Here is a 24,478-nt window from a genome sequence, read left to right as displayed (position 1 = left end):
AAAAGATCTCACAAAAATGTGATCCCCAATCTAATGTTAGATAGTGATCCCTAATTTATAGAGTTTATAATAAAATTTCTCAAGCAATAGCAACTTAGTCGTATTTTCAATTTTGTACTCCTATATATAGGAAAAAGACATCGATGTAGACACCAAATTCACTAATATATCATCACCCGCATACGACGCCGCCGCCGCCTCTTGTGCCATTGTAAAGCCCTAATGGTTCCATCCTCCGCCGTGGTCTCGCCGAAACCATCGATCCCAGAAGGAGATGATGAGGAGTACGAGATCGTCTACGAGGAAATCGAAGTGGAAGAGGAGATTGAAGTCGAAGAAGAGGTAGAGGAAGAAGACGATGTCGGAGCCGATCATGTCGAAAATGGAGGGGATGTTGAAATTGGAGAGGATCTAACTGCTTCGAGCCTAAAAAATCTGGAAACTGGTTAGTTTTGTTTTTCAATGATTGAGCCCTTTCCTTATTTTTGTGACTATTTCTGGTGCTATCCTTATCGAAATAATTTCGGATTGCATGCGTGTATATGTGCTTGTTGGTTCAGTTGTTGTGTGTTTTGGTGAAACGTTTCTGATCAGAACTATATACTCATTGAAATTTAACACAAGTAATTTCTCTGGAAAACAATGCAGCACTCATGTTTACCTTTTATAGTCGTAGTTTGAGAGACATGTTTATATTAGTATTAAGATTTATGTTGCGGACTGCGGCCTTATCAGATTTAGGGAACAGTTGAAGCTTCTCATAGCCTCTTATGACTTTTGCTAGCTCCATCAGTTATATACTGTGCTTGGCGGCTTGGCCATTGCTTTTGACCTCTCAATGAATTCAACTAACACAAAAAAATTTCCTTTTCGCAATGAGACACAATTGATAAATAATAGTAAATCTTTAAGCCAACTGAAAAATACAAGCAAATAAGACCCAATAAATACTTATATACAGAGTCTTATATTTATAAATTGTTTCTTATCAAATCTACCACACTTCTTCCATAACCTGTTATGACATCTGGCATAACCTGTTATGACATCTGGCATAACCTTATGGTGGATTTTCGGCATATTACGACAGCCTACCATCCACCGTAACCATATGGTGATTTTTTTGTCAAATTACCATAACCCTTCATCCACCATTGATAACATTGTACTTGAACTCCCTTGTTTGTCCTCAATGTTGTGCACCTACTGGTCTTTCCCTTGACCTCTTTCCTTGGCTTGTCGGTGTTTACCTTCATTGACATAGTGCTAGTTTGAGGTCAGTGCTAAGATTTTCGTCTATTAGAATTCTCTAGTATAGTGTCAACAGAAAAGGAAATGATGGAATTCTTGATATGAAAAAGAGGAAACCTTTAGGAAAAGATTTGATTTGATGATAGAAGTTGTGGTTGGGATAAGACAGATTTGCCTTCCATTTTTCATGGAATGAGAGACAAAGGCGTATTGTTTAGGAGTTGGTGGTACACAAGAAGGTGTATGATATTTTTCGTACACATGGTGCATGCATGCGATTTGATGAGGAAAACGAAGAGAGAAAGTTTGAAAGTAGTAAGATTTATAGATGCCATACTCAATATTGGCAGCATGACAAGCACGTATTTGGTGTTGCCCCTCCATGTTGATATCCTGTTGCTATCGATATATACACTTTTGCATTGTTTGGGGTTAGTGTAGGTTTGTAGGAATTTGAGACCTGTGGAGCCAGCAAGCCTGTGTGACCACGAGCCAAGTTGCAGTTAGGGTGGTCAGTTGGTTGGCCACTTGGCCTACTAGCCAAATGACAGCTCTACTCTCAAACTTATATTTTTACCTAGAGGCCCGCCTTTTATTCCCATTGGAAGTGTTAAATGTAAGCTTAAGAATTATGGACTTTAACCTTTTAATGTAGCTTGCCTGTCCAGAGATACTGGCTATGAATTTCTTTCTGATTTTAGATGGTCAAGCTTTTCTGAGATGTTTCTCAGTCCACATCGAAGTCCTTTTCTATTATCTGCTTTGACCAGTCCAGTTTTGCTTTATTACTCCATGGACCAGTCCTCTAACATCTTCCTTGAAATCTGTTAGTTATACTACTATCAGGATGCTTTTAGGTAGCATGCCTGGTGCAGTCTGATCTAATATTTCTTTGTTCTCTTTCTTATTGTAGATACTGGTAAGATTCTAGAGCTTGATGAGCAGAAACACGATAGACAATCAAGTTCCTTTACTGAAGAATTTTTGGTTTCAAAAATTGGAGATGTGAAACCTTTTGAGTCTCGTGAAAAAGAAGAATTATACGGCAATGGTGAGGATTCTAGCATTTTATGACTCAAGGGGTGACTTTTAAGTAGAAAATTTCTAGGTTGATGCCACTTCCACACCATATTTTCAGTCTTGTATCAGCCATTTCCGATTGCTTTTGCGAACAACATTTGTCTATAACTTACTGTGTTCTCGCAGGGGGAGAAATCTCTACATACAATCAGGAAAAAATACCTTTGAATGACAGTACAGAAGTAAATCATGCCAAAACCTCTCCTTCCATTGGAGATGTTAATGCCACATCCACAATGGATAATGCTTCTGGGGAGAATGATAGTGCTATTGCATCAATCATGGAAAAAACCGACCAGACTGCTTTAGAAGGTGTTGGCAATATATCACCCAGGTTAAACTTCTTGTTGAATTTCAGATGTCATACAACTTTAACATTGCACCTAAGAGGTTATAGTTATAGTCACATCTCACCTTTAGTCATTCCTTATGGAATTGTATCCTGATGGTAGCTATAAGTTTCTCAGGTTGCATGCTGCAAAAATAAGGTTTAGGAATCCTTCACCCAGTGCTGAAATTGATCGTGAGAGCAAAAAAATAAGGATGGTGTGTGAATTTCATGCCAAAGGATGGTGCATCAGAGGAAAGTCTTGTAGATTCCTTCACACAAAGGAAGCACCAGATGCAGTGATAATAAAAAGTGAAGCCTTGGGGAGGGAAGGTAACTTGTATATTTTTGTAGCAAGACATCTGATACAAGCATGCTGTGAAGTATGCTTGTGTTTTGTGTTCATTAGATATTATAAGCCAACCATTTTTTTGTGGTTGTAGCAGCATCTTCTAATGCATTTATTCCACCCCTACAAAGTGGGGACACAAATTTAAGTAGCGAGACAGAAAAGCTGGTTCTTCCTGAAGATGGTACCTATCCGGGTGCTCCTACACGGGAAGATAGGAGTGTCAGGCACAACTTATATCTGGATAATTGCCAGAACTATGGCAGTCCTCCTGTCCAAGGAATTTTAAATGCTAGAGATGGTCTGGAGCATCATGCTTACATATCCTCTTCAATGCAACAAAGTATTCCGCAAGCTTTTCGTTCTGAATCAGATTCTCTGTTGCGTGATGGTAGTTTCAGGGAACCCAAGCCACCCAAGGTGGAGGCTACTTTCTCTTCTTTTGATTGGCAGCTATCTGCTCTTTTCTGCCCATCTTATGAGATAACTCGAAGCATATTGTTGAAAGAATGTGGCTATGACAGCGCTGATCAGAAATATGTTATGGATATCCAGGCGATATTTTCACATTCTGACCAGGGATCATCTGATAAGAATGTAACTGTTCAGTCAAGCAGTCCTCAAGGGGAGGAAAAACTTTTGAATTATGTACTTGCTGGTGATAATGGGAAGGAAAATATATTGAGCTCTAGCAATGATGATAAAGTGAAACTCAATAAGACAGTGGATGGAACAATATCTGAAGTTGGCGGATCAGGCACAAAACATGATATTGAAGCTGACTTTAGGCAAGATGATCATGTGCAAAGTGATACGAAGGCTTTCAAATATTTCCAATCTGCACTAATAGAATCTGTGAAAGAATTAGTGAAACCAACTTGGCGGGAAGGCTTTCTAAGCAAAGATGCCCATAAATTGATTGTTAAGAAGGCTGTCAACAAGGTTCTTAGTTCTTTGCCAGCCCACCAAATTCCTAGCACAGAAGAATCTGTCCAGTCATATCTTTCTTCATCTCAGCCCAAACTTGCAAAGCTAGTTGAGGTTAGTCTTTTCAGTAAATTGATTGACAAGTATTTAAATCAAATTTTACACCTTGTTAGAAACAATCCTTGATATTTGGTCATTATCATTGCAGGGATACCTCAATATTTATGGCAAAATTTGAGAATGTTGAATGATTATGCTTGTGCTGTACTCTCCGCAAAAGGAAAGTTTTGATCCCTTTATGGTGGGCCCTTTATGCTTCTTCCTTTTATCAAGAGATATCTAATTTATTGGTGAAAACTTCCAAAACCTTGATCAGGTTCAAGAGATATCTATAGTGCAAGTTTCCAAACAGAATTTTGGTAAATAACTTGCGCAAATCTGCATATAGGTTTAAGCATGTATATTTACTTTTCTCTATTTTCGACATTAATGTGCCGACCGTGGGGAACCTATATTTAGTTACTCTGCCCCCTCATCAATGTGTTATACTTGTTTAAACTACCCTACAACACATGCACACAAATCCAAACATGAAGCATTTGTGTGCCCCAATTTGTGGGGTGCATGCTCGTCTTGCGCCCCAAATTTCACCTAATTGCCATGGAGCGCCCCTCGCTCCTAGTCAATGTTGTCAAATATTAGCCATGGCAGTTTTTTGTGTCGGCTGCCATGACGGTCAATTTTGACTTTTCTGTTCGACCCTTTTACCCGCATAGCCCGACCCTTTTACCCATATAAACAGACCTATATTTCAATTAAAAAGAGATTTAAGTACAAAAATCAGAATGATAAACCCTAAATCTTCTTCTCCTTTTCCCAAATTCTACCATAGCGGCACCCACAAGACCACAACTGCCCGTCATAGGCCTGCCACCCTCCAACACCGCCCCTTGACTTCTTTTAGAACCTTCGCAACCCTCCAACCTCCATCTTTTCCAGCACCACCGACGCCCTCCAGCATGGCCAATGGATGCCGATGATAAAGATGAGGGTGAAGATGACTATTGAGTAAAATTTTAATTAAACATTATTATTATTATTACTCCACCCGTCCCTATGTAGCCGATTTGTATTCTTTTTTTGGGTCTTATTTTGCCAAAAAAACATTACACTTCTTTCGATCTTATTTTACTCTCTTACTTTATTCTCTCTTCATCTCTCTTTTCGTTTCTACTTTATTCTCCATTTAATTAACTCAATTAAAACAAATTTTTTAAAATCTCGTGCCGAAAAAACGCCTCTATTACAGAGGGACGGGAAAGTATTAATTATCATGATTTTATATTTTGTTTAACTAAGACTTTGGTTATTACACATATTATATGATTTTTTATGACTATGCTTTACTTGGTTTTAAGATTATAGATTTTACCTTTTTATTATTTTCTAATTATTTGAATTATATAATCTTCCCTTCCCACTGCAAGTGATCAACTTTCCATTTTGGGTTATCCTACCGCAAGTGATTGATTTCTTTTTTTTGGTCAAAAAGCAACACATTTTCTCTCTATCGTTTACTTTATTTCATTTCTTTATTCTCTCTTTATCTTTCCTACTTTATTCTTTACACTTAACTCAATAAATATCATTTTCTTCAATCTTGTGCTGAAATGAATTTGATCACTTGCGGCAAGACAAATGAATTATATATTAATACTTCATCCATCCATGAAGAGTATGAACTTCTAATTTTGGAAACTCTTTCTTCTCTAATGAGGGGAGACTCATTCTCCAATAACAATACATTAAGTACTTTTTCTTTTTATCTCCCTCTTACTTACCAATTATGCATGAAAACCCTTGCCGAACCAAATGTTCATATTTTTTAAGGACGGGAGAGTAATATTTTATATATGTATTTATCAATTGCTATGTCTCGCCACGCGATACGCAATATCCTTATGACAGTTTTTGGGGTCACTGCCATAAGTTGCCATTGCAACATTGCTCCTAATAACTCGGCCTATATCTTTGTACTAAATCAATGTTTAAAAATCGAGTTGGTAAATGAACCGGCAAAGTTATCGGATCACGGTTCAACTGGTTGTTAGACCACTGGGCAAATCGGAAATACTATAAGAAATATATAAAGAATTTAATACTCTCTCAATCCCATAGAAATAGGCTAATTGGAGATGTCACGAGTTTTAATGCGTAACTGGTGAAGTAAAAGAGAAGGAAAAAAGTAGTTGAAATAATGAAGTGGATGGTGGGACCCATAAATGATAAAGTAAAAGAGAAGGTGAAAGGATTCCATAAATGGATATGGACTATTTCTATTAGACGGATAAAAAAATAAATTCAATCTATTTCTATGAGACGAAAATAGTATATATTGTACTTCATTCGTCCCATAATAGATGTCACACTTTCCTTTTTATTATAATGTTTTTTTATAATTTAGTGAATCATAAATTATAATTAATACTATGGTCCTATTAAGATGCTAACTACACGTTAAGTGCATGTTCGGCAGGCATGTTAAATTAGCACAAGATAATAATAAAAATGGGCTTTAAGATAAGGATATGTTATCTCACTCTTTTGGGCTACTAAATAATCCACCTTTGAACTAATTCACTCCGGGGCCTCAGCGGGCTGAGATGGGCTTTGATGGCCTAACATGGCCTTATTTTATCTACCAAACAACCAAATAATCCATACAACTCATATATATTGGTCTTATCGGGGCTACCAGACAAGCACTAAATTGATAACTATTACCAAATCTAGTCAATCTGATTTGAAAACAAACGGCCACGATTAATTCCCACGCGATGCCAACTAGTTGTTTTAACAATGTCAATCAGAGAGTATCGATGTCAACTCGATGGGTAAATAATGTCAATCAAAGGTATTAATAAAAATTAAAGTTTGTTAGTTATAACTAACTTTTAAAAATATCTCTGAAACTATCTAGATTTTTCAAAAACACAAAACATACATCAAATTAAAGGTAATTTTATAAGGATTCTAATGAGATTCTAATTGCATATGTTAGCATTATAAAATTTGATAATTTTGACTTTTCAATATTTTCAATAATCAAGTTAATGTCAACACATACTACATGTAATTCAATATAATGCATGTACAATATCAATCAAATTTAGTTATTCAAGTCATTGAGTTGACATTTTTACAATACCTTGTTGACATCACGAAAATCACGAAAACTGTCGCGTATTCCTTTTGGGACGTCTCAACAAAGTTGAGGCATTTCATTTTTTGACAAAAAACAAAACATCCAATCACTCTTACTTTATTTCGTCAACTACTTTATTCTCTTTATCTCTCCTACTTTTTTCCCTTTCCTATTTATTTTACTTTCATTTAATCTATTCAACACAATTTCTTAATTTTCGAGCCCAAAAGTTTTGTATCAACTTAGTTGGGACGGAGGGATAATTTTTATTTAAATTTAGGCACTAGTAAAATATAACTATAATTTAGTGAGTAATAAATAGAATTACAAAAGAATAAAAATAGATAAATATGGAGTATTATTTAATTCAAATTTAGTATATAATAAATACTCCCCCTTTCCTATTAAAAGAGAAACGTTTTTCTTTTTGGGCGATCTCATTAAAAATGAAACGTTTCCTAAAATTATTACAACACCATTTATATTTTTTCCTCACTTTTACTTTACTCTCTCTACATTAACTCACAATACAACGGAAACCAAACGTTTCATATTTATTGGGACGAGGGGAGTATAATTTAGCGGATTATAATTTTAATATTAAAATTAATTATTTATTATAAGAATATATAATTGAATGTGTGGTAAAAAAGTTTCCAAAAATAAAAAGTGGACTAAATTTGTGGGACGGACTTAAATGGCAAAAAGTGACCGAGGGAAAATATAAGTATAGTTAAAGCTCATATGATAACTTTCCATCAATGGAAATGTCCATATTTTTATGTGACAGCCGAAAATAAAATAGAAAATGCACATATTTTTAAGGAACAAAGGGAGTAAAATAATACTACCTCTGTCCCACTATAAGTGATCATCTTTCCATTTTGGATTGCCTCACATTGATTTCCTTTTTTTGTGGCAATAAGCAACACTTTTGTCTCTCTTACTTTATTCGTGCTCTCATACTTTGTTTTCTCTCTTTTATTTTGTTCTCTCTTTATCTCCTACATTTTCCTCTCTCATACTTTATTCTCTTCATTTAACTCAATAAATATCATTTTCTTAAATACCGTGCCAAAAGTAACTCCTCACATATAATGGGACGGAGGGAGTACTCATTAGTAAAATAAAATAATAAAATAAAATTCCCTAAGTCGCAAGGTAGATGTCAAACTTTCTTTTTTAGTTTGTCCAACAAGATGTCACATTTCCTTTTTTTTTTGGAAAAAGTAAACACTAATAAATACACTCAACCATCATTTCTCCCTCTTCATTATTATTTCAGTTACCTTTTTCTCTCCATTAATACATTCAATTACTTTCTTTTTCTTTATTTAACACGCTAAACAATATCTCTCCATGGAAAACAATTCATATGTGGATATATCAACAATTAATACCTAACTAGATAAACAACTAAACAATGTAGAAGAACTTGTCTGCTGGTTTTCATGTCTTCAAGCTGCTAAACCTAGAGCTATGGAGCTGTCATAATATTAGTAGAGAGACACGATCTAATTATGAATCTTCCCTTTGCCATTGTGTCCTAGTAGTTTAGTATGACCTAGTTAGGCCTCTAGCATGAATGTTTATCATGAATTTGGTCAATTGGGTGCTGTCTGACAACTTGTTTTTCCCCCTAAATTAAAATAAGGGACTTTGTAGAGGGTCATCAGGATGCTACACCCCATGCATATGCCATCAAGATAGGCCTAAACTAGTCCAGATTTTCTCATTAAAGACACTCACTCATGAAGGTGCATGGCAATCAAATTTGAAGTCTAAAAAATGCATGCGCACCAGGTAGAGCATCAGCAAGCCTTCTTTGAGAATCAGGTGCTTCTGTTGGCGTGGTTAGTATGAAGCAAAGAAGTCTCTCATGGGCCCTTCCAGTTTTATTTATATCTGTTAATTGTCTTATTGCCATGGGATCACTGCGTAGGAGTTAATAGTAGGTAATATTTTTTGACCTTATCCTGATTACTCATTTACTGCATGGAAATCATAGACCACTGAAATTTGGTGTACAATTGAAATTTGGTGTACAATTGTACATCCAGATTTCACATAAATCTGAATATGCTATCCTATGAAGTTTGCTATAGAAGCCTTGTAAGTTTAAATTGGAGGAGATCAATGTTATCAAATAGCGGATATGGCGGCGCCATGGCGCTATGGCATGGCGTTCTGTGGTGGAAATGCCATAGCAACATGGCGCTGCCATAGCACCGCCATATCCGCCATTTGACAACATTGCGTGTGTACTGCATTTAGGAATGGGACATTATGCAAGAAACGTGGATGTTAGAGCTGTATTTTATGCTTTATTAATTATTTTAAGAGTTTTAGATGTTATATTTTTGTTATTTTTCAATTTTTGAATTATGTATAAATAATAAGTATTATTTTATTTATTTAATTATTGACCGCCATATCCGCCATACTAATACGCCGCCATATCCCTGTTGCGGTTTTTAGGCGAACCGCCATAAGCCGCCATACGAGATTGATAACACTGGAGGAGATAATTCTGGGATGTTGGTTTTGCAATTGAAAGAGAGGAAAATATAATTAATCTCTTCTATTGTTAATAAAGAAGTAGATGCATTTGTCCTCCTGGGCATGTGGTCATCAGTTGTTGGATAAACGAATTTGAATGTTGCCACTCTGCAACATACATCCATTGCTGTTAATATCATGACTTGGTTTGTCAAAGATATGAAATGTATTACTATGTCACTGCAGTTATGATAGAGATCAAGCTAATGATCTCCATTATCTCTTGAGACTATTTTCATTATTATGGAGATTGTTGAAAGGTTACTTTAAATGTTGACGAGTTGTTTCTTTGTTTATCTATAGGTTGATCCTTATAAATAGCTCCTCTTTAGAAGAGCTAGATATCTCGGAAAATAAAGTGTATTAGGACGGTATCAACCGTAGGCCTCTTCGGAGGATTATCTTGGCCTCTTTGGAGGATTGTTCTTCTTTTATATTGAATTCCAGTTCTTGTTTTACTTCCGCCTTTCACTCCATATCAATTTGGTGCGGTGAATGTGGATCGCATCATGGTGAACACTCAGAGCACTGAAGAACGTCTTGACAGATTGGAGAAGGCGGTCGCGAACATCAAAGTGCAAATGAGCACATTCGAAGCTCGGATCTCTAATTGTATCAATGATGCCTTGGCACCATTCTTGCAGGATCTGCAGTCTCGTGGCTTCATTCGGGAGCGCAGGCAACAGATCGCATTCACTTTAGATGATCAACCTTTATCTCACACCAACAATACCAAGTCCCACAACTTCAACACTAACCAGCCCCCTTTTGCAGGAGATACAACCAGTCCAGCAACCCGTGACTCTCCCACGTTTGGATGCACCATCCATCCCTGCAAATCAGCATCTCCATAAGTTGCCCATCACCCAACCTAATGTTGCTCTTTCACCATCCATTTCACAATCAAAACTGCTTGCACTCTCTCCACCCCTCACTGTACGTCCAGTTGGGGCTGGCCATCTCTCTTCACTCATGTTTTCCTCTCCCAATTCCACATGTGCATTCAGTGAAGCTAGTTGTAGGCGTATGACAACCAAACATCTTGAGTATGAATGGCTACTTGCAAGCCCAACAACAAGGATATCCAAGCAATGCATTAATGTTGTTGGTTGTTCTCTATTGTTTGGCAATCTGGATTCTCTTCGAAAGCACGAGTATGAGCCTCCACCGATCAAAGCAATGTGTTTATGTTTCAACTCCAGCCTTGCGGGCAAGGCTGTTTTGACAGCGAGGCAATTGATAGAGATCAAGCTAATGATCTCCATTATCTCTTGAGACTATTTTCATTATTATGGAGATTGTTGAAAGAATACAATTGATAGAGATCAAGCTAATGATCTCCATTATCTCTTGAGATTATTTTCATTATTATGGAGATTGTTGAAAGGTTACTTTAAATGTTGACAATTTGTTTCTTTGTTTATCTATAGGTTGATCCTTATAAATTGCTCCTCTTTAGAAGAGCTAGATATCTCGGAAAATAAAGTGTATTAGGACGGTATCAACCGTAGGCCGCTTCGGAGGATTATCTTGGCCTCTTTGGAGTATTGTTCTTCTTTTATATTGAATTCCAGTTCTTGTTTTACTTCCGCCTTTCACTCCATATCAAGTTAGGTTCTCTTTCCCCTTAATTTACTGCTGGTTCCCAGTAGTTGGTTTTGTCGTGATTTATCTCACCTTGAAGCTCATAGTGAAAGCTCATTACTACCCATGGAGTTCTAAATTACTAGAAAATATTATGCAGAAAATTTCATTCTTATAGGATTTTTAGGTGGCAGCCTATTTCAAGAATTCTACTTTTAGTTCTCCCCACTTCAGTAACCAATGAATTTATTGTATTCACAAGCATTAGTTAAGTCATTTTCCTTAAATGAGCTCCTCTTAGTTACTTCCATTAATTACTGGCTTCATGATGCTTTTGTGGTCATGCAATAATTGGTTACAAAATATTGATGATATGATTGATAAAATATTCTGATTTACTCCCAAGTAAAAAAGGTTCCTTCTTGAGAAGGTTATATTCTGGGAAATTTGGTGATATTTTCTTATCTGGATATGCTGCAACAGATCAACAGACAAGCCATTAGCAATTGCAAGCTCAGCTGATAGAAGTGATGAGATGTGGAAAGTGAAGTCTGTTATTGTACACTTTCCTCACTGCGATGTGTGTTGTTTGATGCTTTGGGTTGGTTGACTGGAACGACAATCTCTGCAAGGGGTGGCAAATGATGATAGCAGCTTCTGACTGAAACTTTTGTCTCCTGCCGACTGCTTCTCATTTGCTCTCCTTTTGGCTTGGGAAACTTGCTTCCTGCTGCTACTTTGGTGATTTGGCTGCTTCACATCCGACTCTCTCCTGTTCCGAGGAATTTGTAGGAAACTCTCCAATGGTACTTTCTTAGAAGCTCGATGCCGTGAACTCCGTATTGTAGTCGCTTGCTGGTAGTTTGAAATTGATTTACCAGGTGAACAGTTGTTTGGGCTCACATTCATCGAGCCAACATTGGAGCAGCTGAATTCGAACTCCTGGTGGTCTTCTTTCTTTTCTTTTGAGTTGATGAGGCCTGCAAAGGAAAGCTCGAGGGGAAATCTGCTGCAACATCTGGGAACATTTTCTTCGGCATGGTGAACTACTGGACTTGTGTTGACAGATAGGTAAGCTTGCCATAATTGTGGGCTTTATATGCAAAGCTAGGATCCGATATTTTAATTTTTCCTTTAATTTTGTGATTTGAGGTTTTCCTTCCCAGAGTAATAGAAAACTATTGCATTATTTTCTGTTGTCTATTTCGATGTGTACAGCTGCATTTTAAAATAATTTTCGGATGCCTCAATTTAGTTGCTGAAAGAAAAGTATTGAAAGAAGTGGTTGTTGATTCATACGAGGTTGGATGTGGGAGACTCCGAAACAAGCTTGAAACCGACTCCAAATGTTGGTGCTACTGCTTAAACTCATCTACTGTCACTTTCAAATGGAGTTCGGTAAAAGGTGAATTGTCCAATGTGATCTGCATCCTAGCCGGCCTTTGCAAAATTACTTGTTCAAAATTTCACTGTTATGAAAATTTGCAAACCAAATGAGCCGGAACGATTTGTTTTTAGAATATGTTTTTCACTTGAATTTGTGGGTGTGGTGACTCCAACTTAGAATATGATCAATAATGGTTTTTCATTTGAATTTGTGGTTGTGGTGACTCGAACGTTCTTATTAGTTGGAGGATAAAGGTTTGATTACCTAAGAAAATAAAATGTTACTACTACGGTTGGTTAAGGGAGATTATAACAATGAAAAAGTTTCTCTCAAATGACAAAATAATACTCCTATTGTTCAGCAATAGTTAAAGCGTTTCTTTTCAGCACGAGGATTAAGAAAAAAAAATATTTACTATATTAAATAGAGATAAAATAAACTGAGTAATAATAAAGTAGGAGGAATAAAGTATGAGAAATTATAAACTCAGAATGAGAAAATATACTCCTATTTTCATTTTTTAAAAATAGAAAATTTTGGAATGATATAAGTTTTAATGCATAATTGGTACATCAAAAAGAAAAAAATGATTGAAGTATGGTTAGTGGAGAATGAGTTTTACCTTATTGAAAAAAGTTAATTAAAATGAAAGTTTCAAATTTTAAGAGACGGACCAAAATGAAAATAGTTTGTAATTTTAAAAGACGAAGGCAGTATAGAAATGACTCATATGATGGAACTTCTCAAAATGAAAAAATTAGTCATGGAGAGGGTATGTATTTGTATACCTTATTTCTGTGTGTGTTTTAGCTAGTTGGGAAGGACTAGGCGTGTTATTGTTTTTGTATTTATTTTTGTTTAATGCCTTGACCTGCCATTCTACAATTTGCGACTTACCATACTCTTCTAGGTTGATTCTTTTACAACAAAAATTTGTCTTTATTTTAAGAATTACGTTATAAATGTGATGTGAATTATCTTATCATTGCTTACACATTCCTAACTGTTTAATAATTGTTCTAAAAATTCATTCAATGCTCAAATACAAGATGGTGGGAGTCCACTTACGTTATAAATGTGATGTGATTATCGTATCATTGCTTACACATTCCTAACTGTTTTATAATTGTTCTAACTCACACGCCTAAGGCCATCCACAACGCTGTTCCTATACCGTTCCTAAACCGTTCCTTAAACCACTATTTGAGGGCCCCACTGTACTTTTTTACTCCATTCCTTAACTAAGGAACGGAACCTGCAACCCTCGTTCCTTAACCGTTCCTTAACCGTTCCTTAAATTACTATTCATTCAATTTCATTTTTTTTTTAATTTCAACTCAATTCAATTAAAAAAACAAACACATTTTATTAAAAAACACACAACATTAAAACAAAGTTACAACTTAAACTTAAAAAAATAAAAAGCACACAATTAAAATCATAAAAAATAAAAGTACACAATTTTAATAATTTCATCCGCCAAAGTTTGCCCAAATGTGCTCAATTAGATCATGTTGGAGTTGGGTGTGGGCGCTAGAGTCGCGTGTCCTTGCACGAATAGATAACCGTTCTTGTATAGACGGATGCGCTCCACTTCGAGGCGGACTACTTGCGGTTGAGCTTCCGGGGGATTCGGGGTCGAACCAATTTCCCGCCTCGGGTCCTTCGTCTTGGACAATCATGTTGTGCAAGATTATGCACGTATACATGATGTCGACCATGTTCTCCATGAACCACGTACGAGCCGGGGCTTTGATGATGTTGAAGCGCGCTTGGAGAACCCCGAACGCCCTCTCCACATCCTTGCGAGCAGCCTCCTGCTTCTGCGCAAAAAGAGCCTGCTTTGGGTTCGCAGACCCACTGCACGTCTTCACGAAGGTAGGCCACTTCGGGTAGATTCCATCGGCGAGATAGTACCCCATTTTATAAAGCCGATTGTTGGCGACGAAGTTGATGGCCGGCGCTTTACCATCCAAAACTTCGGTCAAGAGGTCGGACTGGTTGAGCACGTTTACGTCGTTGTTCGACCCGGGGACCCCGAAGTACGCGTGCCAGATCCAAAGGCGGTAGTCGGCAACAGCCTCGAGTATAACGGTTGGGTGGGTACCTTTGTGGCCGCTCGTGTAGGACCCCTTCCACGCCACCGGGCAATTCTTCCATTGCCAGTGCATGCAATCGACGCTGCCGAGCATCCCTGGGAATCCGTGCACTGTTTCGTGAAGGTCGAGAAGGAACTGACAATCGGCCGTGCTTGGCCTCCGGAGAAATTCGTCGGTGAAGGCTGCCCGGACGCCTTTGCAGAATTTGAGCAAGCACATTCGCCCAGTGCTATCTCCGATGTGGAGGTATTCGTCGAACATGTCGGCCGTTTGTCCAGTCGCAAGCTGGCGGATTGCTGCAGTACATTTCTGCAGCGTCGTGTGGCTGGGACGTCCGACCGCGTCGAACCCTTCCTGGAAGAACTCTTCCCGGGCTGCCAAAGTATTCGCGATGTGGAGAAATAACGGTTTCCCCATGCGGAAACGGCGACGGAAGTACGTATCTCCCCAAACCGGGTTATCGCAGAAGTAGTCGCGTACTAACCTTGCGGCGGCTTCCTCCCGGTTACGATGGATGTACGTACGGGAGCGACGTTGGGGCGGAGCGGCTTCTTCCGCCTCCCGTCGTCGATCTTCTTCAAGTGATTGTTCCAATATTTGACGCATTTGTTCATAAGGATCCATTAGTTTGATTAAATTTGGGAGAAGGAAAATAGAGTTGATTTGAGATGAAAATTGGGGTGGAAATAGAGAGAAATAAATGTGTGTTTGTGATTGAAATGAGTATGAAATAGGAGTATTTATAGAGTAAATAAATAAATAATAAAAAAAAAACAAACGGCTATAAAATTAACGGTCTCATTACCGTTAATAAAAAAAAATTTTATTTTTTTTTATTAAATTCGAAATTTTTTTTAAAAAAAATGAATTATTGCGTCATCGGGACGAAGCCCACTCGCGGGGCAGCGAGTGGGCTTCACGCGTCGAATGGGAGTCCGCCACGTCGCCTCGGCGCGTGGCGGAACGTTTCGTTCCGCGTTCCGGAGGAACGAAACGCGGCACGGCATGGGAACGGTGGCGGCACGGAATGGCCACGGAACGCACGCTGCAACGCGTGCCGCCGCGAAACCGTTCCTCCGGAACGGCATAGGAACGGCGACGGCACCGCGTTGCGGATGCTCTAAATAACAAGTGTTTGCGTCATCTGCTGTATTGAAAATGGCATTCATTTTAATTAAAAATCTATCAAAGCACATGTTTGAATTTATAACAAGGTAAATTTAGAAATACAAAGTTTAAACTCTAAACTAATAACTTTGTATTAGAAATATCAGTAATATAATAAGTAAAACATGATGTTCATACTCATCCAATAAGGAAATGCATACAACATAAACCTTTTTTATCAAAGAGCTGAAAATGATTCTCATTTCTCTCCTACATTTGTAGGGCTCACCCGGTCCTCTTCGTATATATATATATATAAGCTTACACTAGAATTGATTGTACAAGAGTCATAAATTTATCGGTATGTATTATCCACAAAATATGTAGTTTTAAATATATAAAAGCAGAGATTTGTTTCCTGCATCATACTAGTTCATTTGAGAGAAAGATTAAGCTCCATCCCAGTCAATTACATGCGCCTTGCACCTTCTGCCGGTATGCAATAACCTGAACAGATATAGGTCATAACTATTCCTGGATGGTAACCATGCAAACAAGTAAACGGACAGGTGAGCCGATGGGAGTGAAGACCACAAGCATCATGTTCAATCTAATGTGCTCATTACATAAGAGCTAAGGTGCTAAAGTAAAATCATGCATGCAAAAGACAGAATCAGAAGAATCAGTTGAAGTCTTTGTACATCATAAGGGAACAAATCTTACCAGATTCTGCTGAGTAAAACTGCCATGAATTTCCCCCAATGTCTGATTCTCGTTCAAAAGCTGCAACTCATTGTGGCAAGCATTGAGAATGCCAGGCTCATTTTTGATACTTGAAGAGTTGTTAACAGGATGAAAATCTTTAATTATTAGTATCTCAATCTCACTAGCTTCAGTGGATGTCTGCATAGCAACATACTGCAAGAGACATGGGTATAAAAATCTTTCAGGGTCTCCACTTTAGTCTAACTGAACAATTTTCTTCAGCAAATGAAAGACCACACAGCAAAATGCAGGAGAAAATACCTGGCATAAGTGTCTAATTGATGATCGAGGACTGCAGCAGAGGTAAGGTCGCTTCAGGCTGGGCATTTTGTCCTCAAGCAATGACACAAGTGTCAGACTTACTTTCAACTGAAACAAGAAGATAAAAACCCTTTTAAGTTCTCATAGCAGATCAAATGGTAACATGCAAAAACGTTGATGAGGCAATCACACAAACTCACAGACTTAAATTTCACATTTAATACACAGTAAGCAATCAACTTATTCCGGTGTATGGAGGTTTCGAGATTCATTAGTTCCAAATCAACACTATCCACACCCTATCACATCCCCTTGTTAAGCCTCTCTTAATATAATGACCAATTAAATGAGAAGCTAGATAAGAACAAGAAGTGAGGGTCAGGATTTGTGACGTCAAAAGCACAGACTATAGCTACAACCTCTTCATTTTCCTTTGAAGATTGGAGATGATCAACTAGCTTTGAAAGCCGGTTATTCCTGGAAAGTTTGATGTTGTCCCAACAATGACCACCATGCCGGCCGTTACTGCGCATGCCACCTCGTCCCCACGCAAAAACTTCTGTACCTCCAATAATTCCAGCTGAAACACTTAATAATTCTCTGTTGGTTTCAGAATTATTATCATCAGAACCTCCATCTGCATTTGCTCCTGATGTTTGTGAAGTCCGAGCTCCACGCCGTCTTTTATATCTCTTAGATTTGATGTCTGGAGAGCGTTCATCAGCTGATGACGAGTCTTTGCTAACATCATTTCCATTAGTTCCATCCTCTTCATCAGATCCTTGGTGATCAGCTGTCCGATTTCGCCGGCCTCTCAAATTTCGATAGTTGCCCTGTCGCCTGACAAACGCTGCTGCTGTGACTCTGGCTGATGTTCGCTTCTTTCCTAGTGCTTCAGCTTGCCGACGAAATGTTTGGGAAATAGAAGCTTGTATCTGTCAGCATACAGAACCACTAAGCCAATTGTATTTGGTTTGTAGGAAATTCTTAACTACAAATGCTGGGAGGCAACTGTTTACTAGTCATTCGTGGAGAATAAGTATAAGTACACAATTAGGATTTGCAGCCAAAAAGGGGGCTGAGGGGATCCAGGCCTCTTTAAGGAATACGGGCTACATATATTTAAGCTATCTCAATGAAAGCATAGTGTGAGCATATGGTTGCACTGCATAATCCACAAGCAGAAGAAGCCTCAGTTGAAAACTGAGAAACTCTACCTGCTTATTGCGAGCATTCTCCTCCTCATGGAAAGCCAATTCCTGAAAGAAACAAGAAGGATGTCTTGATGAAGAAAATAAAATTTTATATAGGAAAATAAGAGGCAAAGCATTTCTCAACTAGTACCTCCTCCTCATATTTATCAATATCAGGATACAGAGTGGCAATTAGGGCATCATAATTCGGATCATCTCTCAAGGATCTGCGGCTAGCACAATGTGTGCGGCAAGCTGGACATTCGTTGTTGCTGCATCAGTAATCAGCTAGTTAGAAGGCGAGAAAAATCCAATCTTCATACCATAGTATAGAACATGGAAGCAAGTACCCTAAGCGCATGGATTTGTCAATACATTCTCTGCAGAAACGATGTAAGCATTCCATGACTGTCCTTGTCTTCCTAATTATACCTGTTCAAGGAATAATGAACAGCTATGAATTACTTATGTAGGGAAAGAGATATGAGTGGCACCAAATATATTACCATTGTCCATTCCTGGCCACATTATTAGCAAGACAGCATTTTCAAAGTAATCAAATAGCCAATACTAACATGTGATATCTGACACTTTGTTTGCATAAAAGAGTTTTTATATGCAGATGTCACAAACTGAGATTCAAGAACTGTACCTAAACATATTGGGCACTGCACTTCCTTGCGTATTTCTCCCAACTTCACCGTAATAAATCTGGTATAGAGCAAAATAGGTTTTAATAGTAGTTTACACACATTGCAAAATGCAAACATGGCCTAACACGGATTATTGCAAACAAAAATATTCTCTGCCACATTGCGGCAACTGTGGAAGTCATTAACTCCTCTAATTAATATCTCCATATTGTAGTTGGGTATTTTATCTCCATCCCAAACATAAAATGAAAGTAAATGCCTTTCTGATTCTGAATTCCTAGTTTCTGCAGCAATAGACAGCTATAACGCGTATTTAATCTTAAGAATAGAATATCATGTCACATGGGACAATGATAGGTCCAAATCTATCACAATTACAAACATATTCACAATTTTCCCAAGCAAAACAACCGAGTTTCCTGTCCTCGCATAATCACATTTATTTTCTACTGTATTTGGCTTTTCAATATAGAACATGCTCATTAACATGTCATAACAACTAGACCCCACCACGAATTTATTTGGCCACAACAAGGAAAAGCATCGTTTACTACTTAATTATGTGCATGACAATCACAATGCAACTGCTACACTTCCGACAAGGAAGACATAAAAGACATCTAATATGCTTAGAAAACTTAAACAGCCTCGATACTTCTCATGGACATCTATAACAGCCGATGCCCTCTAAGTGAGCTCCTTCTCCACTTCTAAAAAAGTATCAGAGTGGTGAAAAAAAATTATATGTTGGATGACCATGCCAGATTGTGGAGCAGCAAAATAGCCACTAACATTTGTTGCCATGAAATTACTATTGAGAAAGACAGATAGCATTACACTATCATAACAAATAATTCAAATAATTAAGCGAGCAAGTGCTTTTGGTCCACATGAGCAGGAAACTACACGACCTAGCCAAATACAGAATCTTGATTTCAGACGATTTAGTGGATCAATCATCATTTATCGGGAGAAAACCCATAGCCGTTAACAAAATTGATTTCAATTGTAAGAGTTCACAGCTGTCAAAGATGAATTGCGGATTTCATCAAAGGAGATTAAAATGTCAAATTGCTTCATGTATACGCCAGACCTCCGCGAACCTCTAGTAAACAAATCGTAATGAATAACAAAACATGCAGATCTCAAGCTATACCAGCTAATTCACACATCAAACCAGGCCAAAACTCGCAGCACTGGAAAACCGGGCAGAAATTATACACAAACACGAACATCTATCTATACGCCTGCATCAATGTTCGTGCGTGTCTGTTTATGTGAGTTCACATATGAAAAGTAGAGAAAAGGAGAGGGAGAGAGAGAAAACTGAGTTACTCGTCTTTTTCTGCATCACTGGAGTCAGAGCTCTCGTCGGAATCTGAGAATCAAACACACGTAAAAATAAATAAGTAAAAGAAAAATACATATAGGAGATTCTGATTGCTGGCCGAAGGTCGAATTCACTGGAAACTGAAATAGAACTTGTGCGAATACGTATACATGAATAAACATCCTAGGACGTACCGCGGGAATTCACGGTCTGCTCTTGGTTGTGATTCTCGCTTTCCTGGAGCGAATCTTCGGGTTTTTCTTCCTCGAGCGGTAGCGGCGGAGAAGGAGGCGGAGTGGTGGTTTCGGTCGGACGCTTTTGGGCCGGCATTGAGTTGAGTAGGTGGAGGAGTAGCTTCGCGGCGGTGATGGCGGTGGCGCGGTGGAGGAGAGACGGAGTCAGCGAAGAAATTGAGTGTGGTGTGGTGTGGTGTGGTGTGGCTGCTTGTAGAAATGTGCGTTTATATATTTCTAATTTGAGGCGATGTATATCGACTGGTTAATTAAATATTTCAAACAAATTGTGTATGTGAATATACACGGTTACTTTCCTTAAGTCTATTTTGACTATCCATTACTCTTCTCTAGTGATATAGGTATCTCACTTATACTTGTTTGTGTTAGAGTCATGAATTTATGTCTTTCCCAAATTGGTCGTGTGTTATGGTATGAGATAGTATGAATTAATCAAATTTATATCAGCTTTGTCAAATTTTCGTGCGAGCGTTCTCGGCACTGTGTTTGTAAGTTAGGTAAATTAGGGCTAACTTGCGCGCAAATTCTAATAAATATGGAAAGTCTATAACGACTAAAAAAACTATATTATGTTCTTATTTCGTTGAGTGTTATTTTTTTGTTATTATTAATTCCCCAAGTAAACATTAAAAATAATACAGTATATGTTATTTTATTAGATTTTAAGAAGAATTAAACTTTTAAATATTCAAAATTAGGAATGTCAATCGGGTCAACCTATTTGGACTATTCAGAAACGGGTCATTCGGGTTATAAAACTCTCAACACTAACTATAGATTTTAGGGTTTCGGGCTAACTCGTATGACCAACCGGGGTTATTTTTTTTGGTAATAGTAATATTTATTTTTATTGATAATTTTATATCTATATTAAATAATTACATATACAAATACAAATGAGTGTTATTTCAACTAAAAAATTAATATGCACCTCATAGATATATGGAAATATATTTATCATGAATGTGAAAATAAAATAATAATAATAATAATAATAATAATAATATAAAAATGAGTATAACTTCCAAATAATGATTAAAAAAATAATTTCAAGTGTAATTGAATAAGAGTTATTGGACTAAATTTTACTCCCTCCGTCCCTGAAAATTTGTCACCTATTTTCTTTTTCGTCCGACCCTAAAAATTTGTCACCTTTCACTTTTACCATTTTTGGTAGTGGACCCTACATTCCACTAACTCATTCACACTCACATTTTATTATAAAACTAATATATAAAAGTAAGATCCACATGCCACCAACTTTTTCAACCCACTTTCTATTTCATTTATTAAAACCCGTGCCGGGTCAAATGGTGACGAATTTTGGGGGATGGAGGGAGTAAGAGCATCCACAATAGCGCCTAGCGCACCGCCTAGCCCGTGCGCTAGGCGAACTATTGCAGCCGTCTAGCCGATTTCGCGGAAAAAAACCGCCTAGCGCTCGGCGGTTCCGCGGCGCTAGGCGGTGCGCTAGGCGATCCGCTAGGCGCTATTGCAGCGTCCGGATCGCATAACGCACCGCCTAGCGCGAATTTTTAAATTTTTTTTAATTCCGAAACACTATATATACGCGACTTGCCTGTCATTTTCATTCGCACCACTTGTATTAACGAGTTTGCTTCAAACATTGCTCCTGAGCATGCAGGAGGATTTGGAGGCGGCACGGAGGGAAGCTGCCGGGAGTAGAGGCGACGGCGACGGAGGCGGAGGCGATGGTGGCGACAGCGACGGAGGAGACGACGACGACGGCGACGAGGAGTGAATTATTGTACTTTTTTTTAATTATTGTACTTTTTTTTTATTATTGTAATATTTTTAAATTATTGTACTTTTTAAATTTTTAATCGTATTATTAATGTTTCCCGTATATGTCTCGTAAATTAAATTCCGTATATTGTGTGATTGTTAATTATGTCATTTTATATAATTGTTATTAGTGATGTGACTATTGATGTGGCTGGGCTATTTATGATGTGGCAGGAGGATTTTTAGTGCTGATGATGTGGCAGTGGCTGGGTTATTGCTGGGCTATTGCTATTGTGGATGGCCTAATAGTTTGAAAAATGTAATGATGAAAATTGAAAATTAACTAATGATGATTATCTTATTTGGGTCAATCCCATGGGGCTTTGGTTAATTTCGAGGCAACCCTATTGGGGTTGTGAGCTATTCAATTTACGGTTATTTAAGTTGTGGTTTTCTGAGTTATCAATTTTGCAATTCTAACCCTATAAAATTGCCGAGCTAATTGGGCCAACCACATGTTTCAAGTGACATTAGTATTCAAAGGTGCTGATAAATTAGGTTAATTTTAGTTAACTTGACAATTCTTATTAATTTAAGTTATACTTTATTTGACGTGTATCATCATCATCATATTATAAAATTGAAGAAATCAATGTAAAACATACTACCTCCGTCCCTTAAGAATAGAAACTATTTCCATTTTGGGACGTCTCTTAAAAATTGAAATTTTTGAATCTTTCTATTTAAGACATGAGCCAACAATCCACTAAGAGCATCCACAATGGCGCCTAGCGCACCGCCTAGCCGAGCCCCGGCGCTAGGCGGTGCGCTCGGCGAACCACTGTAACCGCCGAGCCGGTTTCCGGAAAAAAAATCACCTAGAGCTAGGCGATGTTTGGGCGCTGGGCGATCCGCTTGGCGCCATTGCAGGCTCCGGATCGCCGAACGCATCGGCCAGCGGATTTTTTATTTTTTTAATTTTTGAAATATTATTTATACGCGCTTTGCACTTCATTTTCATTCGCACCACTTGTTTTAACGAGTTTTCTCTCTATCTTAATTTCTGTACAAGAGCAACAACGCGAAATGAGTAACGCGGGTGGTAGTGGGGGGGATGATGAGGAGTACGAACGTCGAATAGCCGAAGCGTTGGAGGCCTATATGACCCGCGAGATAAACCAATGGATGCAAAGAGCCTTGCAGCCAGCGGTACCTCGACCTCGCCCAGTTGTCCACCGCCGAGAAGTGATTGATCGTGATCACGTAGCTGCACATCAGCGCCTATACGAAGACTACTTCGCAGAGGAGCCGCGGTTCAACGCCAACCTTTTCAGGCGACGTTTTAGGATGAGCAGGGCCCTGTTTATGCATATTGTTAACGCTTTAGAGCATCGATATCTGTATTTCCGCTTCAGGCATGATGCGGCTGGCAGACCCGGCCACACACCTATTCAAAAGTGCACTGCGGCAATCCGGCAGTTGGCCTACGGAGGCGCGGCAGACATGTGGGACTAGTACCTCCACATCGGTGAGACGACTGCCCTGGAATATATGAAGTTTTTCTGTCATGGCGTGATTGAAATATTCAGTGATCAGTACCTTCGAAGCCCTACCCCCGAAGACTGCCAGGATCTGATGCAGATGCACGGGGAGAAGCATGGGTTCCCGGGAATATTAGGCAGCATAGATTGTATGCATTGGGAGTAGAAGAACTGTCCCGCTTCCTGGAAGGGGTTCTACACGACCGGCTACAAGGGAAAGAATCTCACGATGATCCTCGAGGCCGTAGCTGATTACCGGCTGTGGATTTGGCATGCGTATTTTGGGGTAGCCGGTTCGAACAATGACCTCAATGTCCTCAACTCGTCGCCCCTTTTCAACGAGCAGTACCAGGGCATCGGTCCGGCCATCAGTTTTGTCGCCAACGACAACCGGAATGATATGGGCTACTACTTGGCGGATAGGATATACCCTAGGTGGCCCGTCTTTGTGAAGACGATCCGATGCCCATCAGATGAGAGGAAGGCCTACTTTGCGGCACGACAGGAGTCGGCGCGCAAGGACGTGGAGCGGGCATTTGGTGTGCTCCAGTCTCGATGGGCGGCAGTTAGGGGTCCAACGCGTTTTGTGGCATGTCGACTGCATTACTAATATAATGTACGCCTGTATTATCATGCACAACATGATTGTCGAAGACGGAGGTGTACAACTGACTAGTTGGGCCAACGACGATAATAAAGCCGGTCCAAGCCACGGCGTGGCCGCCCCCAACGTACGGAGTGGGGTACCTCACGATGAAGCCGGCCTCCTCCAAGCACATGCCGACATGCGCCAAACAGATGCTCATATTCGACTCCAAAAGGATTTAATTGAAGAGTTATGGGCGCGGAGGACTGCACA

At 38.7% G+C, this 24,478-nt stretch overlaps 2 protein-coding genes across 22 annotated transcripts; one reads left to right on the top strand and one right to left on the bottom strand.

Moving 5' to 3' along the window:
• The first annotated feature begins 101 nt into the window (after nt 1–101).
• On the top strand, nt 102–12,877 carry LOC121742216. Of its 20 annotated transcripts, none has more exons than XR_006037988.1 (9): nt 105–445; nt 2,165–2,302; nt 2,458–2,665; nt 2,799–2,992; nt 3,103–4,049; nt 4,144–4,354; nt 8,795–9,095; nt 11,767–12,354; nt 12,539–12,877. XR_006037988.1 is itself a non-coding variant. In XM_042135297.1 (6 exons), exons 1-6 carry the CDS (start codon nt 223–225, stop codon nt 4,171–4,173), a joined length of 1,740 nt encoding a protein of 579 aa, XP_041991231.1. In that variant the 5' UTR covers nt 105–222; the 3' UTR covers nt 4,174–4,457. The 20 variants fall into 20 exon arrangements, 1 of the variants encoding a protein (XP_041991231.1); XR_006037987.1 differs by having other exon boundaries at nt 12,502–12,877; XR_006037995.1 differs by lacking the exon at nt 12,539–12,877 and having other exon boundaries at nt 11,767–12,089; nt 12,173–12,472.
• Nucleotides 12,878–16,003: 3,126 nt separating this feature from the next.
• LOC121811582 (putative E3 ubiquitin-protein ligase RING1a) lies at nt 16,004–20,530 on the bottom strand. Of its 2 annotated transcripts, none has more exons than XM_042212449.1 (10): nt 20,273–20,530; nt 20,084–20,126; nt 18,748–18,806; nt 18,446–18,527; nt 18,247–18,367; nt 18,120–18,161; nt 17,322–17,837; nt 16,903–17,010; nt 16,600–16,794; nt 16,004–16,410 (listed from the first exon to the last, which is right to left on the bottom strand). In XM_042212449.1, exons 1-10 carry the CDS (start codon nt 20,406–20,408, stop codon nt 16,405–16,407), a joined length of 1,308 nt encoding a protein of 435 aa, XP_042068383.1. In that variant the 5' UTR covers nt 20,409–20,530; the 3' UTR covers nt 16,004–16,404. The 2 variants fall into 2 exon arrangements, with proteins under 2 accessions (XP_042068383.1, XP_042068382.1); XM_042212448.1 differs by having other exon boundaries at nt 16,004–16,383.
• Nucleotides 20,531–24,478: the final 3,948 nt, after the last annotated feature.

Source organism: Salvia splendens, chromosome 7, assembly GCF_004379255.2.
Source record: "Salvia splendens isolate huo1 chromosome 7, SspV2, whole genome shotgun sequence".
Classification (NCBI taxonomy): Eukaryota; Viridiplantae; Streptophyta; class Magnoliopsida; order Lamiales; family Lamiaceae; genus Salvia; species Salvia splendens.
This window is presented reverse-complemented; position numbering and strand designations above follow the sequence as displayed.

Coding starts and splice junctions, on each gene's coding strand:
- LOC121742216 (XM_042135297.1), top strand. CDS start 223: ATGGTTCCATCCTCCGCCGTGGTCTCGCCGAAACCATCGATCCCAGAA. Junction 2,666..2,798: donor GTTGGCAATATATCACCCAG/GTTAAACTTCTT, acceptor TAAGTTTCTCAG/GTTGCATGCTGCAAAAATAA. Junction 4,050..4,143: donor AACTTGCAAAGCTAGTTGAG/GTTAGTCTTTTC, acceptor TTATCATTGCAG/GGATACCTCAATATTTATGG.
- LOC121811582 (XM_042212448.1), bottom strand. CDS start 20,408: ATGCCGGCCCAAAAGCGTCCGACCGAAACCACCACTCCGCCTCCTTCT. Junction 18,368..18,445: donor GACAAATCCATGCGCTTAGG/GTACTTGCTTCC, acceptor TTACTGATGCAG/CAACAACGAATGTCCAGCTT. Junction 16,384..16,599: donor GTTTTACTCAGCAGAATCTG/GTAAGATTTGTT, acceptor ATATCTGTTCAG/GTTATTGCATACCGGCAGAA.